This window comes from Haliotis rubra, unplaced genomic scaffold (genome assembly GCF_003918875.1).
Source record: "Haliotis rubra isolate DU_JTF1 unplaced genomic scaffold, ASM391887v1 Scf822, whole genome shotgun sequence".
In the NCBI taxonomy this organism is placed as follows: Eukaryota; Metazoa; Mollusca; class Gastropoda; order Lepetellida; family Haliotidae; genus Haliotis; species Haliotis rubra.
Window position 1 is genome coordinate 32,850 of NW_025767549.1, and position 18,504 is coordinate 51,353.

Here is an 18,504-nt window from a genome sequence, read left to right on the forward strand (position 1 = left end):
CACTGGTTACATAAGAAAAAAGTAATTTGTTAGCATCCTAATCAGGTATCGAACCCGAGTCTAAACACTGATTCCATCGGTGTATCCAAGTTCTTAAAGAATACTGAATATGAAGTGCACGTTTATATGTTTGAAAGAATGTACACTGATGTCCGCTTGCTGCGAAATAGTAACAATGAAATGCAAAATAAATATACATCTAAAAAGAAATATATGGCATGAAAGTTGTTTTTTATTTTTCCATACCAACTCGTCACCACAATCTCAGACATTGCCATGAGGTATAAACAATCCTTCAACAGTCGCAAAGATACCAACTTCAGAATTGCAAGTTCTTGTTGACAACTGACCATATTTTCGACTTAAGTCCTTTAAGATGGTTGAAATGGTGGACACTTTTCTGTAATAAGTGCTCCATTTTCCCTTCAGAAAGGTCCGCCAATTATTGTGTGTGGAGTTGTTTTTTTTTGAAACTGTAAAAAGAGTCCTCCCCATCCAATTTGCAATAATCATAAACGTAAAATGTAAACATTTTCAACTCATCTTTGTATTTCTGTATTGTACTGTATAGTAACGAGATAAAGAGTAAATACCGTTGTCTGCATTATACTTATCCGAAAAGCAATAATACTGGCATCTCTAACCATACTTTAAGTTATGTCAACGTCTAATTATGGTGTCGACAAATAAATATCTTACATACAACTTGTTGCTATTCGGACACGGACACACACGCACGCACGCACACATATATATATATCATCGTTACGATGTTACAGCAAACGGCCTGTTGACTACATCAGGTCATTACTGAGGGCCCACCTGTAAAGCATCGCTTGAATCCTGCCACTTTGGGAGGCATGTGTGGTACACCTTCTTGCAGCGTAGATTACCTCCCCCTGTGTCCACGACATCGCCGAATTTGATGCCCTTGCGGTAACGGCTGTTGCACTCGTTCTGTATGGTAGTGCCCCCCTTCTGTAGATATCGCCATGGAAACCGCTCCCTGGCTGAGTCTCAAGTCCTTGTTGGTCGTGTTCACTATGACATCTGCCTGTTCCATGAGAATACAGTACTCAGTTGCTATGCATAGTCTGTCTCGTAGCCCGTGAGTAACATCGGTGGTCAGGCTCGTTGACACATGTCATCGTATCCCAATTACGCAGATCAATGCTCATGCTGTTGATCACTGGATTGCCTGGTGACTCGATTATTTTCGGGTCAACCAAGTCAGCAGGCCTGACCACCCGATCCCGTTAGTCGCCTCTAAGGACAAGCATGGATTACTAAAGACCAATTCGAACCCGGATCTTCACGGGTACTTTCCCTCAGACATTAATTTTCGTGAAGGGATGCCTGAATCAGTCAGTATGCATTGACATTAAATCCTTATTGTTCTGTAGGGCGGAGAGGTAGCAGAGTGGTTAAAGCGTTCGCTCGTCACGCCGAAGACCAGGGTTCGATACAATGTGTTGAGCCCATTTTTTGGTGTCCCCCGCCGTGATTGCTCGAATATTGCTAAAAGCGGCGTAAAACTAAACTCACTCACTCACTTATTCTTCTGCATAGGGCTATATAGAGGATGAATAGATATGTGCCTGCCCAAGAGCGGTAGGTCGGTAGGTCGAATCCCGTCTGTGTGGTAACAAAATACATGGGACTTGCTGCTGCCCAACTAGGGAATACAACAATGACTGGTCAGCTGCAAAATATTAACTAATATTGTAAGTTTAACACACACCGAGTGAGTGAGTGAGTATAGGTTTACGCCGCTTTTAGCAATATTTCAGCAATATCACGGCGGGGGACACCAAGAACGGGCTTCACACATTGAACCCATTTGGGGAATCGATCCCGGGTCTTCGGGGCGACGATCCGACGCTTTAACCACTAAGCTACCCCACCGCCCCTTAACAGAGAGAACATACCATGGTTTTGGACAGCTCGCCGACTTTGACTGTAATCTCGACACCCGTGACATCTCCATCACCAACATCTGAATACAGACATCTACATAAGTCTCTAATATACTGATAAGTACGGGCTGTATACATAAACTGAAAGTATACACTTCAATCAATGTTGTATAGAAAGCTTCAAACATTCCCAAAACGTTAAAGTTGTACAGTAGACAGGTGGAGGAAATTTGACGCAGCAATAACAAATATAATACCATACGTTTTCAGCTGAACAATTGACTAGCCTTTGCGTGTGTGTATGATGCATGGGTGCCACCGATGGGGCAGAATACGCTGAACTGTACGCGAACACCTGATATCATCACTGTTTTGATAGAGATTCTTAAACGCATGCTTATGATGAGGTCGGAATTGTACCATGGCCAACATATACGATTGCTACTGTTTCACACGTGTGTTTTTGTGTAATTAAAGGGAGCGAAACTAACAATGGCACTCAATTAACGGAGTTGGGCAACCTTTTAGTGGAGATTTCTTGTGGGTGTGTATTATCGTTTATATTTATTGGCTGAAACATTACGGTGCCTAAACACAAGTATTATGCCTGTATTAAATACATTGCAATGTAATAACAGTACATGTATTTTGTATATTTCAATTTTAGCCGCCTCAAACACGAGCACGTTCTCATTTCGCGGTAGTGTATCGGGCCCGTAAGTAGGTCACGACACTTCCCGAGACCTTAGTACTTTCGGTGACAAACAACATTTCATATCCTTTCGAATGGTCTCATGGTTGTCAGTTGACTGTAAGGAACCAATAATCCTTGCAGGAATAACAAATTTCCGATCTAACTATCCCTAAATTAATCAACTGTCAGCTGTGACAGCCAAGCATGGTTGTACACTTGGTCCGGTTTCGTAAAGGTATATTTGGCGGCTGCGCAATTTAGAACCAGAACTGGTTCTTGAATGTACGCTTGTCACCGGAAATCTGGTACCGGAAGAGAGCGGGGTCCCAACTCGCATATCGCAAGCTGGCGTGCGCCAATTGAGCCGTGAATCAGCTTAGTACCGGAAGTAGCGCATCGCGAGACTTACAGACACTATAGTAACCCTCTCCTTGAGTCACGCGTACAAACATGTTATCCTTTCGAAACAAACAGAAATCTGGAGCAAATAAGTACACAGGCATGTCGAATCGAAATAGTATCATTTTGGTCATACCTTTCGACTGTTTAACTGTTCCAAGGAGCCTGTTGTTTCTCTCATTCTCAAATATCTGAAACCAACAAAATGTGTCGTTAAAACGTTTACACAAGATTTACAAATTATTTTGCACAATAACTAACGACAACTCCTTCAGTTTTATCATTGCACTTTGTACTGAAAACTTAAAACGTTCACTTCTACCAACTACTACTACTGCTGCTATTGTTACTATTACTAGTACCAGTAGTAGTAGTGGTAGTAGTTGTAGTGTTGTTGGTGGTGGTGGTGGTTGTAGTTGTAGTGGTCGTGGTGCTGGTAGTAGTAGAAGTGGTGGTGGTGCTGGTAGAAGTAGTAGAAGTAGTTGTGTAGTGGTGGCGGTGGTGGTAGTAGTAGTAGTAGAAGTGGTGGTGGTGGTGGTAGTAGTAGTAGTAGTAGTAGAAGTGGTGGTGGTAGTAGTAGTGGTGGTGGTGGTAGTAGTAGAAGTAGTGGTGTGGTGGTAGTAGTAGTGGTGGTGGTGGTAGTAGTAGAAGTGGTGGTGGTAGTAGTAGTAGTAGTGGTGTAGTAGTAGTAGTAGTAGTAGTAGTAGTAGTAGTAGTAGTAGTAGTAGCAGTTGTTGTTGTGGTAGATGTTATTGTGGTAGTAGTAATGATATTCGCGACAGTAGGATGTTTCTTTCTGCTTTAGTCTTACATTAAAATGTTAGCTCTGACATTATCGAGATATAACTTCACAGCAGTGTTAAGCCTAATCAATTATTCTTAATGTTCCACCACCAACTGCAATGTCTCCAAGACAGACAGTTTTGTCTCACTTGTACCTTATATATCTTTTCTTCTGTGCCGTAGACCAGGATATTTATTTCCTGTAAGCCACTCTTGGTTGTCCTTTCAAACAAGGAGAATGCATCGAACAGAGCTTTGGCAGCTAAATGAGGAGGGTATCCGAGCCGACCGCATCCCATCGCCGGGAACGCTATGCTAGTGTAGTTGGAGACGTTGGCCGTTTCAAGGCAAGACAAAACTGCTTTCTGGAAGACCTACAGGTACAAAAACACATTTGAAGAAGCATGTTGGTAGAGAGTCTCCTTGTCTAAACCTCCTATAGAAGAAAGTAGTGCATGCCTTTGTTGTGATAATGCAACTATACTCTTCAAATAAAATAGAAAATTGGACTCGTGTAGCTGCGGAAAAAACAATTCAAATATACTCTTTCTTTCCAAAACGTCATCTTTGAGTGAAAACGTCATCTTTGTAAACAGCGCCAAAACGTGGCAATTTTGACTTTTTCCCCTTGTTTCTAGAAGCGTTTGAAGAATTATTCGCCAAAACGTCACCATGAAAACATGCAAAGGAAACTGCACGTGCAAGTAAGCGGAAAAACATTCGTTATTGACCACTAAAAAAAGGCAAACGGTGTGTTTAAGTTTGTCATTCGTTTTTCCTGGAAAAGAGGAAATCATCCTGCCTCATCTGAATACCGCCAATCGAAACATCGACATGAAGCTGGGGAGTCGCAGTCTGCAATTGCCCGACAATTCAACGTTCATCAGAGCACCATATCTTGCCTTTGGCCTACTAAGAGTTACCACCCAAGTCCAGGACCGCAAAATCCGGGTGGCTCACTTGCGTCATGGTCTTGTCACAGCCGTGGAGACTGAACAACGCATCCCTGGTTTGAGAAGAATTTCCCACCAAACTGTCAGAAATCTATTGCATAAAGTGGGGATTCGACCAAGAAGGCCATTTGTCGCCCCTGTTTTGAGAGACTTCCATCGACGCAATCGCTTGTAGTGGTATCGTAAAGTCCGGAACTGGAACCTTAGAAACTGGAGTCTGGCTCAGTGATGAATCACGATTTCTTCTTCACCGGCGAGATTGACAACAGTGTGTCTACCGATGAACGTTTTGCCCCTAATTGCATTCGACAGGTCGACAGATTCGGTGGAGAAAGTCTCATGGTGTGAGGAGCGATATCCAGCGACAGAGGGAGTTGTTCCAGCATGACAACGCTACTTCACGTACAGCACGCGTCACGGTCCGCTACCTTGCCAATTCTTATGTCAATGTCTTGCCACGGCCTTCCCGATCACCAGATCTAAACCCGATACAACACCTATGGGATGAACATGATCGACGTGTACGCCAACGTCAAAACACGCCTTAGACACTTCCACAACTGGCCATCGCATTGCAGGAAGAGTGGGAAAGAATTCCACAAGAGCTCGTCGACTTAGCCAGTCTGTGCCGTGACGGTGCCGAGCAGTAATTGCTGCCAATGGTGGTCATACAAAGTATAGACTTCAAATGGATTCAAGTAAACAGAAACACAATGTTCAATACAGGCTGATGTTGTGTTGGCGAACTTTCTGTATATTTACTGTGCATTTTCACCTTTTTACCATTGAAATTAAATGAAATAATTGCTCTTAAACTAACGCAAATAAATGGCTTATACGTTTCTTTTTTCTTTCTTTTTTGAAGAGTGTATTTGGTATGAAACAGTAAGTGTTGTTATTCTACCAGCATGGTGGGTCTACCACTCACTGATAACAGGGATGACGGTGAATTGAGGCGCGGATTCACCTGGCTGTACGACTTTCATAAAACTCATCTCTTGCATTCCTAAGCTTTTCCGGAAACCATTGATTGCGGGTTGGAGTCGCCCTGAATCTATTCATGTCTAGATAACACTTCAACAAATTTGCAATCGTCTACAATCGACGTCAGTTTTTTTAATTCAATATACAACTGAAAGGACACCTTTGCCACATACTCATACATTGACGGGTTTGAAAACACGCGTTTCAAATACATAAATTGCAGTCCTTTTCTCTTGTATTTATCTCACCTAAGTCACATGTATTCATTCCATTCCACCCAACTCATTTGACCTGATCTCACCACATTCATTTCACCTCTTTTCACCTTAACTGCAAAATATGTTTTTAAGTGTACTATGCACATCTAAATAATTTGCATAGCAATGTGTACTATCCACATCTCAGTAACGTGTACCCAGGTGTATTATACGTAAATGAATAACTTGTATCCAGGTGTATTATGAACACATGAATAAGTTGTATCCAGATGTACTATCCACACATGAATAACTTGTATCCAGATGTATTATGAACACAGGAATAACTTGTATCCAGGTGCACTATCGACATGTGAATAACTTGTTTCCAGGTGTACTTTCCACACATGAATTAATTGTATCCAGGTGTATTATGAACACATGAATAACTTGCATCCAGGTGTATTATGAACACATGAATAACGTGTATCCAGGTGCACTATCCACACATAACTTACTTGTATCCAGGTGTATTATGAACACATGAATAACTTGTATCCAGGTGCACTGTCCACACATGAATAACTTGTATCCAGGTGTATTATAAACACATGAATAACTTGTATCCAGGTGTACTATCCACACATGAATAACTTGTATCCAGGTGTATTATGAACACATGAATAACGTGTATCCAGGTGCACTATCCACACATAACTTACTTGTATCCAGGTGTATTATGAACACATGAATAACTTGTATCCAGGTGCACTGTCCACACATGAATAACTTGTATCCAGGTGTATTATAAACACATGAATAACTTGTATCCAGGTGTACTATCCACACATGAATAACTTGTATCCAGGTGTATTATGAACACATGAATAACGTGTATCCAGGTGCACTATCCACACATAACTTACTTGTATCCAGGTGTATTATGAACACATGAATAACTTGTATCCAGGTGCACTGTCCACACATGAATAACTTGTATCCAGGTGTATTATGAAGATATGAATAACTTGTATCCAGGTGCACTTTCCACACATGAATAACTTGTATCCAGGTGTATCATGAACATATGAATAACTTGTATCCACGTGTATTATGAACACATGAATAACTTGTATCCAGGTGCACTATCCACACATGAATAAATTGTATCCAGGTGTATTATGAACACATGAATAACTTGTATCCAGGTGTATTAGGCTCACATAAATAACTTGTATCCAGGTGCACTATCCACACATGAATAACTTGTATCCAGGTGCACTTTCCACACATGAATAACTTGTATCCAGGTGTATTATGAACACATGAGTAACGTTTATCCACGTGTATTATGCACACATAAATAACTTGTATCCAGGTGCACTATCCACACATGAATAACTTGTATCAAGGTGTACTATCGACACATGAATAACTTGTATCCAGGTGCACTATCCACATGTGAATAACTTGTATCCACGTGTATTATGAACACGTGAATAACCTGTATCCAAAATGGAAATCCACACCTCAAATTGTGTTGCATATACTACGCACAGTTGGTAATATTATCTTTCTAGCGCCCGTTCCATGAAGCGACTTTTGCACTATCATAACTCCCAGACATTAATTTACGAAAGGTTAGAGAACCGTATGGATACTGTGAAACGTTTACAGTTTTCTGGTCAAAAGGACCAAACTCAGCTTACCTTAATGTTCCCCTTCACCGTGTCCCAGGCAGGAAGACAGCAATGGAAGACACTTTTGCACCTGAGATTTCCGCCTGACGTCACAGTAAGTTGCCCGTATGCCATGCCTTTAGAAACCTTCTTCTTGTATTCCTTCTGAAGGCCGGCCCCCGCCTCCTCCGATACTGCTTTGATTAGTGTTCCATCCTTATGTGTGGGGTTCTTACTGGCGGACGTCACGATCACATCCACCTGGACACAAATGACATAAGTAGAGGTTAGTTCTCGGAGCTGTATTAGCTAATACAAACATTAGCGACTTACGACTAAACCTACGACTGCCTAAGAGGCATTGTTAAGGTGTCTTAAACTTACCACGTCATAGTACCTACAACATCTATCTTAGTTGAGTTTTTTTCCCGAAAGAGGGAAAATAAGTTGGGTGTTTTTCAATTTGATCATCTTTAGGGTATTCCATACATTGCAATCCATGCATGCAACCTAAACATCCTAAACAGTTTGAACGGACATCTGCGTTCTACCATGGAGTCCAGTTACTCTGAAATTCCCTTTCCGGACCCAATGGTAAAGGTATATAAACGTAATATAGCAATAGTTATGTACTATAAACCTACACAAACTAAGCAATACCTACAGTTCAGTGTGTGTGTGTGTGTGTGTGTGCGTGCGTGCGTGCGTGCGTACGTGCATGCGTGTGCGTGTGTGTGTGTGTGTGTGTGTGTGCGTGCGTGTGTGCGCGTGGCACGCGCATCAAATCTCTAATTCCGTTTTCACCATATGTCAAAAATAGATATCATCAAATACCATCAAACAACAATCATGATCCTTTGGGCGTAAAGAGGTATGTTAACAATGAAACCAACAAACATTCAACAGCCGGTTCAGTCTTCAGCAACCAATGCTTGACGTTAGACACGACTAACGGGATCGGAGGATTTGTCGCTTTGAACAATATTTCGATTTTTCCAGTCTGCAAGATGTGGAAGGAATGTCGTAAAGGATGGGCGATTATGTTTATTCCTTTAAGACGGTGCTAAAATACTGAGAATCTGCAATTCGAACTCACGATATATGTCTGACTGTCCTAAAAAGTCATCCCGCAGGGCGAATCATGGCCCCTCGGTTGACTGGGTTAACCGTATCAGAGCAAATAAAAATAAAAATAATAATAATAGGCCATTTATATAGCGCCTTTCCACGTCAGATTATATTTTGCAGCAAGAACTGCGAAACGTACAACAGCACGGAATGTTAAAAGAATTTCACGCCCGTGAAGATCCGGTATTAGAATTGGTCTTCAGCAACCCATGCTTGTCTTAATGGCGAATAACAGGATCGGGTGGACAGGCTCGCTTACTTGGTTGACATCGTATCCCAATCGCGTAGCTCGATGTTCTTGCTGTTGATCACTGGATTGTTTGGTCCAGACTCGATTATTTACAGGCCGCCGACATATAGCGGGAATATTGCTGTGCGGCATGAAGCAGCAAACCAACCACCTGAAAGAACTGCATCATGTTCCACGTTGTAGCAGTGTGTGGATTGAAACCGAACCTGGAATCAAGTTACAAATACTCACAAGTTGTTTGGTGATATCCCCTTTGACAACTGTCACCTTGGCCTTCAAAACGTTTCCAATTTCCTCATTAGACCTTGAACCTAGAAAAAAACATGACCATGTCAGCTAATATCACATATTATTCGTGAAAATGTCAGCCTTGGATCCAATGATAATGTTTTTGCATGTAATCCGGGATATGTTGAACAAATGTGTTTGAGACAAGTACAACTAATTGGGGCAAAACCCATGTGGAGGGTGGAGGGGCGGGGTGGGGTGGGGTGGGGGTTGTTCGCATGTCATCATATATTTCTTTGTATGTTTGTTTGTTGTTCAACGTCAACCTCAGCAATGTTCCAGCTATACGATCGAGGTCTGTAAATAATCGAGTCTGAACCAGACAATCCAGTGATTGACATAATGGACATCGATCCACGCACTTAGGATACGATGACCCGCATCAACCAAATCAGTGAGCCTGACCACCCCACCCGGTTAGTCGTCTCTTTCGACAAGCATTGGTTGCTATAGACTACTTCTAACTCGCATCTTCACGGGTGTGGACATATTACTACATGTCGTCCGCCACCCGCTAACTCTTCGCAATGGTTCCCCAGTGCCATGGGGTTAATTGTCAGTCGCAGCTCAAGATGCTGGTCTGAGAGCTCCTCCCCCATGACCTACGGTTTACCAAAGTGAATATATATGAACGTGTATTTCATTTTGGGACTTTCTCCGAGATTAGGTTGAATTATTGGATTCGATTCTCAGGATAACCTTAGCTCGGATGTCAACAATCACTCACTCACTCAGTCGAATAACCATGATATGTGTCAGACAATTCACTCACACAGTTGAATAACGATATTTGTAAGACAATTCACTCTCTCTCTTTCTCTCTCTGTCTCTCTTTCGCTCTCTCTCTCTCTCTGATGAAAGATATGTTTAAGACAGCTTTACACAAAGATATCAAATATACTTACCTACAGGAGGCGTATCTTCCTCAATATCTATTACACAAGCATGTGCATCTTCAGCCACCTTCATCATGTTGTTCCCTGATGGGGACTTGAGGAATTCCACAGCACCCGGTTTATCCAAACTGGAATACTTCACGACAACGTCATCACTCAACGACTGCAACTCGCCTATGGCACTGCTGAGCTGTGATTTTGGTCCAACAACCTTCACCAAGAAAGAGGCATGATCAAAAGAAACATCCACCTCGTATTTGGCCTTAATAGTCTCAATGGAAGCAGAACAACAGCGGGTAATGGCAAGGAATATCCCTCTCTCGAAGATCAGTTTCCTCTCGTACATACTGCTTCTTTCAGCCGCTTCTTTCAACATCTTCATGACAGTCTCCTGAACCTCAGCAGCACAGGCCATAACGGCAGGTTCGTCTTCGTTTAATCTGTCGATGATAAACGGCTCTTTAACTCTCTGGTGTATGTCCTCGATGAGCGTCTTCCATTTTCCCCGTGTTAATATGTCCGTCTTCAGGTAGGTCACCTTCACCGACTCGATGATCGTTGTGGATGCAGCCGAGGCCGTCGCCGAATCGCCCGCGTGAATCCAAAGTTCGCCCGAGAGAACGTCGATCACTGCACGCAGATCCTTGCCCGCGAATTTGCCCCGAATGTAATTTTGGAATTCCACACGAGTGAACGCGAACAGCAAAATCTTATGCACGTTCGGGAGAGTCGAACTCCGAACCTTTTTAAGGGTTTCTTCAATTTTAATCCTTGCATTCATTATGTCTGTTCCTTTACCAGATATGGTAACCTTTCCACCTTCTGCGTTGATCTCTACAGTAAGACCCAGGTATTTATTTTCCAGAAAGACCGAACACTCGATGATCTGCAAATACTTGAACTGCCATGGTTTCAGTTCTGTAACGACTTGCTTCTGTTGAGCAACTGGAAGCATTTCTTTGTCTATGTCCCCTTCGACCTTCCGAACTAGTTCCGTGATGTTCTCAGCTACCTGATGTACATGCGTATGAGACCCAACCAGGGTAACCAGATCGTCGGACAGCGTAATACTCATTTCTTCTGGGTTAGGATTTTGTATTGGGAACTGGGAATTCTTTATTTTGGCACATGTCCTTGGCATAAGTGGAACCTTCAACACCAGGATGTCGTCAAGGAAACCCTTTATTGCTGACTCAGCACTTTCTCTCCACAACTGTACGTCTAGCTGAGATGAAATTCGCGGGCCTTCCTTTGTTTCCAGTGCAACAATGCGGTCGGCTGTTACGTTGGCCCACTGTATAGCTGCTCGGTGTTTCTTGAGGATATCTGTCAGCCTCTTCCTACAAGTATCGGACTGTTTAAGGTGGGATAGCTTATTGCTATCCTCGTTATGCATGACAAGCATAGTCACTGGTTCGTACTCTGTCGGGACATCTGCGTCTGCCTGGTGTTCATTTGTAACTGAAAATGGAGCATATGCTCAATAAATTTCTGCTTAATTTAAGTTGTTTGTTCGGTTGTTTTCTTTTGTTATTTAATGACGACTACATTCTATTTCAATCGAAGCTGGACCAGACAATCGGGTGATTGACTTTGCTAGCATCGATCTATGCAAACAGGATACGATGACATTCGCCAGAGCTGGTACGTTCAAGAAGGACAATCTTTATTGATAGACATCTTCTTTATTACAAGAGATGCGATGTTTCGGTGTGGATGTTAACATTGTTACCAAGCAAGTGTTATCATCACTTATCATTGTAAAGCTAATCGATGATCATTCTTTCACTTATAGTGAGCGAGTAAATGTTGCATGAAGCCGCATCAGGAATTTTGCAGCTATTGTCGCCTAGTAGGGGTGACTATTGAGGGTGAAACAACTATTGCGATAACGAGAGTCTATTGCGACCAACTATTGCAATACTATTGCAATAGCTTTTTCTCTCCTTGAATTGTCTCATTTGAAGTAATTTCCCAAATGAATATAAAGTTGATATGAAATACTAACAAGTTGAAGTAGTTTCAGTCTCTTTTAATGAATGACAAGAAACTTCAAACCCAGATCAAGTTTGTTTAAGAGGTAACAGAGGCGGGAAACTGTAACTCAAAGTGAACGAATCTGGTACTTCCTGTATTTTGCGCTGCGCATTTATCAACGAAAGTGAATTACTAAACTATCGATAGTCACACATACTTTCGATGCATCGATAGTTTTTCGTTTCTACCATCGATTATTTGCTATCGGAGACTCAACAATTGGAATCCATCGATAGTTCAATGTAACGTTACATCCCTAGCGGCTACTATGACTGTAAGGTGAAATCTATGCCTCATTATCGTTACCTGAATAAGGATTATACTGTGTTGTTCAAAGAAGCTAAATAGCTAGATTAATAAGGTATCCGAGGTTAAGCTAACATACATTTGGTTTGGACTATGTTTGGGAAAAACAAGCAGTTTCTTATGCAAAGCCTTTTAACACTGAATTTGTATAACGATGAAAGTATATTCATGAACAAGAAAGGAATTCAGAATAGCCCTAAAATGTATACCTATTTCTTATTTAAACTGAATTTCTGTGTTGAACCACATCTACATATTTTTGATAAATGTGTAGTCTCGCTGTGGTTCTCATAGAGTCCATATTGAAGTGGGCAGATATCAAAGATTCTGTAACCTCTGGTGCATGTCCTTTTCTCTTTGTTTATAAAATATATAATAGTCTTATAATATAATCTACATACAAGGAAAATACCATTTCCATCCTGCATTGAATATTATTAACATACTGATGCCAATATGCCATGATGAAATCATGAAAAAACATTCATTATATAAACTGACTTACAAAAGAAAGTACACACCTGGTGTCTTGGGATTATTTGAAAAGTGTTGTTATTTTGACTGGCAATGTCGCAATTGGGCACGATATCTATGGTATTTGGCAACATATTAGGAAAGTCTGTGACTTATACATGTATATCACTGTAAAAACTCTTTTGAAAACATTTATGCCACGTTTTGGAAAGTAATCCAAAAGCACCGTGTGTGTACTTTCTTTTGTTTGTCAGTTTACACCCCATGCACCAATACCAGGAGCTCTGTCATCTATGGACCTGAATACCTAAATGTACTATTGGCCGATGGTCTACAATGCGTAATAAATCACGAATTTTCGAATGAAATATTGATACAGCGCTCACCCTTTCGTTTGGCACCATGTCTTGGAGGAGGCAATGGGGGTGGCGTGTTTTGCTGGATCTTCTCACTGATCTGCGATATCCTCATGCTCTGCATCATGTTCTTCATATCTTCCCTGAAGCAGTCTTTGGGAAATGTATTAAGGGACCAATATGGGGATTCCTCATCCTGTTTGGGTTCCTTGCGCATATCCACTTCTTCTTCTTCTTCTTCACCACTAATTCGTTCATAAACAGTGTGAGGCTTTTCAGGCGATAGTTCTTTTTCCGTTACGAAGCTTAGTATGGCTCTACGGAATACATCTACAGCAATCGTATCTGTCTCAGGTTCTGTTTCAGAACGGTCAGTATCTGCTGCCTCCGCCATCATAGTCGAGCTTTTTTTCTGTCAAATTTTGTTAAAAACAAATGTCGTAAATTTTGTACGCAGTATTAATTAGATTGAGAAGACAACAAAACAACAAATGCCCTATCGACCCCTCTTTCATATATATAGGTAACAGCAAAATGTGTCTTTATGAAGAAGGAGGATTCGAGTGTTCATAGACGATTCATATTGTCGGGCCAGGAGAATAATACCATTATCAATACCACTATTATAATATGATAATACCACTATTCAACCCATAAACTATATGGACTTAGCTCGAAGGGTTGCAGATTGGTATCTTCCCATAAGACAGGCCTCCCAAAAGACAGACCGCTTAAAACAATACATTTTATGTTTGGTCGCATAAGGCTTAATTAAGCTGTACCCTGCAGATTATCACTAAGGGATTATCTGGAGAGAAAATCGTGGATCCCTAACAAGCAACAGTTGTCATACGGCTTGACTGAAAGCTGATCTGAACGTCATTGTTCCCTGACAGCGTGAGACGTTGTTTGTCGCCTGCAGACTTCACTCTAATCATTTATTCATACATACCTATAACTCGAACACATGCCAGATATTCCCCACCCTGAACAGTTCGGGAGATATATACCAGTCAGTGCTGTATGTAAGATACTGGCGAACCCAGGCACTATGTAAGATAATTACCATCAGTGTTGTATGTAAGATACCGGCCAACCCAGGCACTATGCAAGATAATTACCATCAGTGTTGTATGTAAGATACTGGCGAACCCAGGCACGATGTAAGATAATTACCATCAGTGCTGTATGTAAGATACTGGCGAAACCAGGCACGATGTAAGATAATTACCATCAGTGTTGTATGCAAGATACTGGCCACCCCGGCATGATGTAAGATAATTACCATCCAATGTTGTATGTAAGATACTGGCCAACCCAGCACGATGTAAGATGATAACCATCATATGTAAAGTCATTACCATGCCGAATAATTACCATCCAATGTTGTATGTAAGATACTGGCCAACCCAGACACTTTGTAAAGTAATTACCATCAGTGTTGTATGTAAGATTGAAAATGTGAGTCACTGCGTACACAATGTAATACACTAACAAACCGGAACTGTAAATTACATAGAAAAACGAACTGTCAAGTATGCGCCACACCGATATGTACGTCAGATAAAACCAGAACGGTATGTAAGATACTCACCAACCCGAACTGTATTGAGAACACTCACCAACCCGATCTGTATACAAGATACCCACCAACCCGATCTGTGTGTAAGATACTCACCAACCCGAACTGTATAGAGAACACTCACCAACCCGAACTGTATACAGAACACTCACCAACCCGATCTGTATATAAGATACCAACCAACCCGATCTGTGTGTAAGATACTCACCAACCCGAACTGTATAGAGAACACTCACCAACCCGATCTGTATATAAGATACCCACCAACCCGATCTGTGTGTAAGATACTCACCAACCCGAACTGTACAGAGAACACTCACCAACCCGATCTGTATATAAGATACCCACCAACCCGATCTGTGTGTAAGATACTCACCAACCCGAACTGTATAGAGAACACTCACCAACCCGATCCGTATATAAGATACCCACCAACCCGATCTGTGTGTATACTCGCCAACCCGAACTGTATGGAGAAAACTCACCAACCCGATCTGTAAATACGATACTCGCCAACCCGATCTGTGTGTAAGATACTCACCAACCCGAACTGTATAGAAAACACTCACTATTTACCCAACGCTGTTATCTAAATTTAGACGCAGTGAAATAAAACCTCGACTTTTCACCGCACAGAAGCAATCCCTCATTCGCGCTTTAAAGCAGTACAACGAAACAATAACATCGCTTACCGAAAATCCCAGTAGCTAAACAGCTATGACAGTGGACCACAATGAAATCCCCATCATGACGACTGCACAGTACAAAGTTCAGTAGCCATTGATCAATGAGGGTTTAGAAAGCGGTACTTACACAGTCCCAATGTCTTCAAATAGCTTTGAATGTTCGCATGAAGTCATATAGTGAATATGCTAGAACTACAGCCATGAATCGCGGACACTTCCTGTACAATTACTGAAAACAGTATCTCACCTCTCTCCCACGTAACACTGTATCACTGTATGAGAGTTGTAATCTACATAGTCAACTTGTAGATATATATGTCAACGAGCAACTGCATGCCCCGTGACTTCAATGACAATGACAGCTGATACACTTCCTGGTTACCACCTGCTCCGTCTCGGTGACTATTAACTATATATTGGGCAAACCAGAGCCCGAAATAGATACTGCGTTCTGTTGAACAGGTTTTCATTGTAGGATAATTAATATCAACCATGCTTGCTGTCCCTAATATCTACATGGATAACAGTTGACATATGACATTAAACATACAAGGCTGAGAGACAGGTATTTCTTGGTCAAAATTAATACGTTATTGAGTGTTTATTTACATCTGGCTAGCTATTCTCGAAACGGTCGTAGCCCTACGAACTTCTGAAGCCCATTATTAACATATTGGCTACGTTCAAAGTAGAGAATTCTTAGGGCTACGAACGTTTCGTTAGTCTGCTCAAGAGATTTGCAGCTGTGGATCAGTGGTGATTTTCGTCAAGTATCTACGTCTAGCACGTCTAATGTTTACGTCTGGCATCTATGTCTTGGATCTTTGTCTGGCATTTCTGACTATTATTTACAGTTGTCCAGCATCTTCTCAAAGCATCCATGTCTAACTTCTATGTCGGACATTAAAACCTGGCATTTACCTCTAGCCCTGTCTTCATTCACGACCAGCATCTCCGATTGATATACTGAGAGAATCATATGAAGGAACACAGGAAAATTCAAGCGTTCCTTTAATGCTTTCCAGTTTTTATCACCAGCTTTGAATAGCGCTGTGGGAGGAAATCTGATAATAAATATAGGAACACTGCCATGAAGTGGCGTTCCCTTATTCGATTCCCTCAGTATATTTACTTACAGCATCTATGTCTACGATATTCGCCCTATATCTGTTTCTAGCCTCAACGGCTAGAATCCCTGCCCAGAATCAACTTCTAGCATCTGCGCCCCAATAATCTTCACTCAAGTAGCTTAAGAGTGAGTGAGTGCGGTCCTTCGTTTGACTTTTTCTTTTTTCTTCTTTTTTGGGGGGGTGGTGGCGGTTTGGTGGGGGTGCACAGCTTTATGTTAAACAGCAATGCGGCGTTGTTTAATGCGCAAAAACGTTAAAAGGCTTCGTGAATGTTTGCCCACTTATTAGAGAAAACACGGTACGTTGTTTTTAACACTGTTGTGAACAGCCTTCTGACACATAGATATGACGTGTCAGCTTAGTGTGGGAGTAAAGCCTAGTGTGTTGCAGTTCTCCGACGTTTACGAAGATTCGAACCCAAGATCGCATAGGTTTGTGGGTATATATGTTGGTTGGTTGGTTGGTTGGTTGTTTAACGCCGCACTCAGCAGTATTCCAGCTGTATGACGGCGGTATGTAAATAATCAAGTCTGGACCAGACAATCTAGTGATCAACAGCAGTAGCAAAGATTTAGCATCGATCTACGCAACTGGGATACGATGGCATGTCTCAACCAAGTCAGCGAGTCTGACCGCCCGATCCCGTTGGTCGCCTCTTACAACAGTCATGGGTTACTGAAGACCAGTTCTAACCCGGATCTTCTCGGGTTATATGTGTATGTGCGCACTGGAAACTCCCAACCAGGACAAACATACATCCTTTTCGCTAGACATGACTGACTGAGTTTGGTCTTACGCCGCTTTTAGCAATATTCCAGCAACATCACGGCAGGGGACACCAGAAATGGGCTTCACACATTGTACCCATGTGGGGATTCGAACCCGGGTCTTCGGGGTGACGAGCCAACGCTTAACCACCAGGCTACCCCCGCTAGACTTGAACAGGAATCATAACAACAAGACCAACATACGTAAAACTCGACATTGCAGAGCTGTCCTTTTTCACCGTGTGTGTGCGTTTGTGCGTGTGCGTGCGCCTGTGTGTGCAGCTTCATTGTGACACGTTAAGAAATATATATATAATTCTTATATCATATATCAGATAGATAGATGGTAGATGGATAGATAGATTGATAGATGGATGAATGGATGGATGATGGCCAGATGGATGGATGGATGGATAGATGGAAATATAGATAGCCGATTGAATACAATCAATCACGAAACTATTTTAACGTGTGTCACAGATACTGAAACCAGCAGGGAACAATTACTATCTGACAGTTGAAGGTCGTGTAGATATGCCGAGATATTCAAGTGCAACACATGTCAGGCCACGTCGCACATACTCTACCCACTTCAACGAGGAATAGTGAGTGAGTTTCGTTTTTCGCGGCATTCAGCAATATTTCAGCTATATGGCGGCGGTCTGTAAATAAAAGGAGGGCGGGGAGGGGTGTTATTGATTTTTTACATAACATGCAGGGGGGTCATCTATTTTCTACATAAATCTTAGGGGGAGGCATTCATATTGTACATGCTTCTCCATAAATATCATTATCACCCCCACCCCCCAGCCATAAATTATGAACGGTGCCTTATATCACAATTTTAATTATCTTACCTTTACATGTGTTTGTAAGGTCTGTCTCCTGTGTCGCGGGATATGCTCAGTTTTCAGCAAACAGTTGGAATTATCTCTATTTGATAGTAAATCATTAACGCAAAATTATGATATAGTCATAGCTTTGCTTCAGGGTGTGGAC

The 18,504-nt window shown here is 41.8% G+C and overlaps 1 protein-coding gene across 7 annotated transcripts in view; it reads right to left on the minus strand.

Annotated features, from left to right (window-relative positions):
* The window catches only part of LOC124262126, a 16,962-nt gene extending 1,017 nt beyond the window's left edge, over positions 1-15,945 (minus strand). Inside the window, exons 1-11 of one of the 7 annotated variants that reach the window (XM_046696578.1) lie at positions 15,856-15,945; positions 15,408-15,444; positions 15,019-15,046; positions 13,371-13,752; positions 10,177-11,628; positions 9,215-9,294; positions 7,636-7,866; positions 3,948-4,166; positions 3,146-3,200; positions 1,929-1,996; positions 823-1,054 (exon numbers count right to left, since the gene is read on the minus strand). In XM_046696578.1, coding sequence (XP_046552534.1) covers positions 890-1,054; positions 1,929-1,996; positions 3,146-3,200; positions 3,948-4,166; positions 7,636-7,866; positions 9,215-9,294; positions 10,177-11,628; positions 13,371-13,737 — 2,637 coding nt within the window. In that variant the 5' untranslated portion in view covers positions 13,738-13,752; positions 15,019-15,046; positions 15,408-15,444; positions 15,856-15,945 and the 3' untranslated portion in view covers positions 823-889. The other 6 variants (XM_046696579.1, XM_046696576.1, XM_046696577.1 and 3 more) reach the window with 6 other exon arrangements.
* Between the last annotated feature and the right edge of the window lie 2,559 nt (positions 15,946-18,504).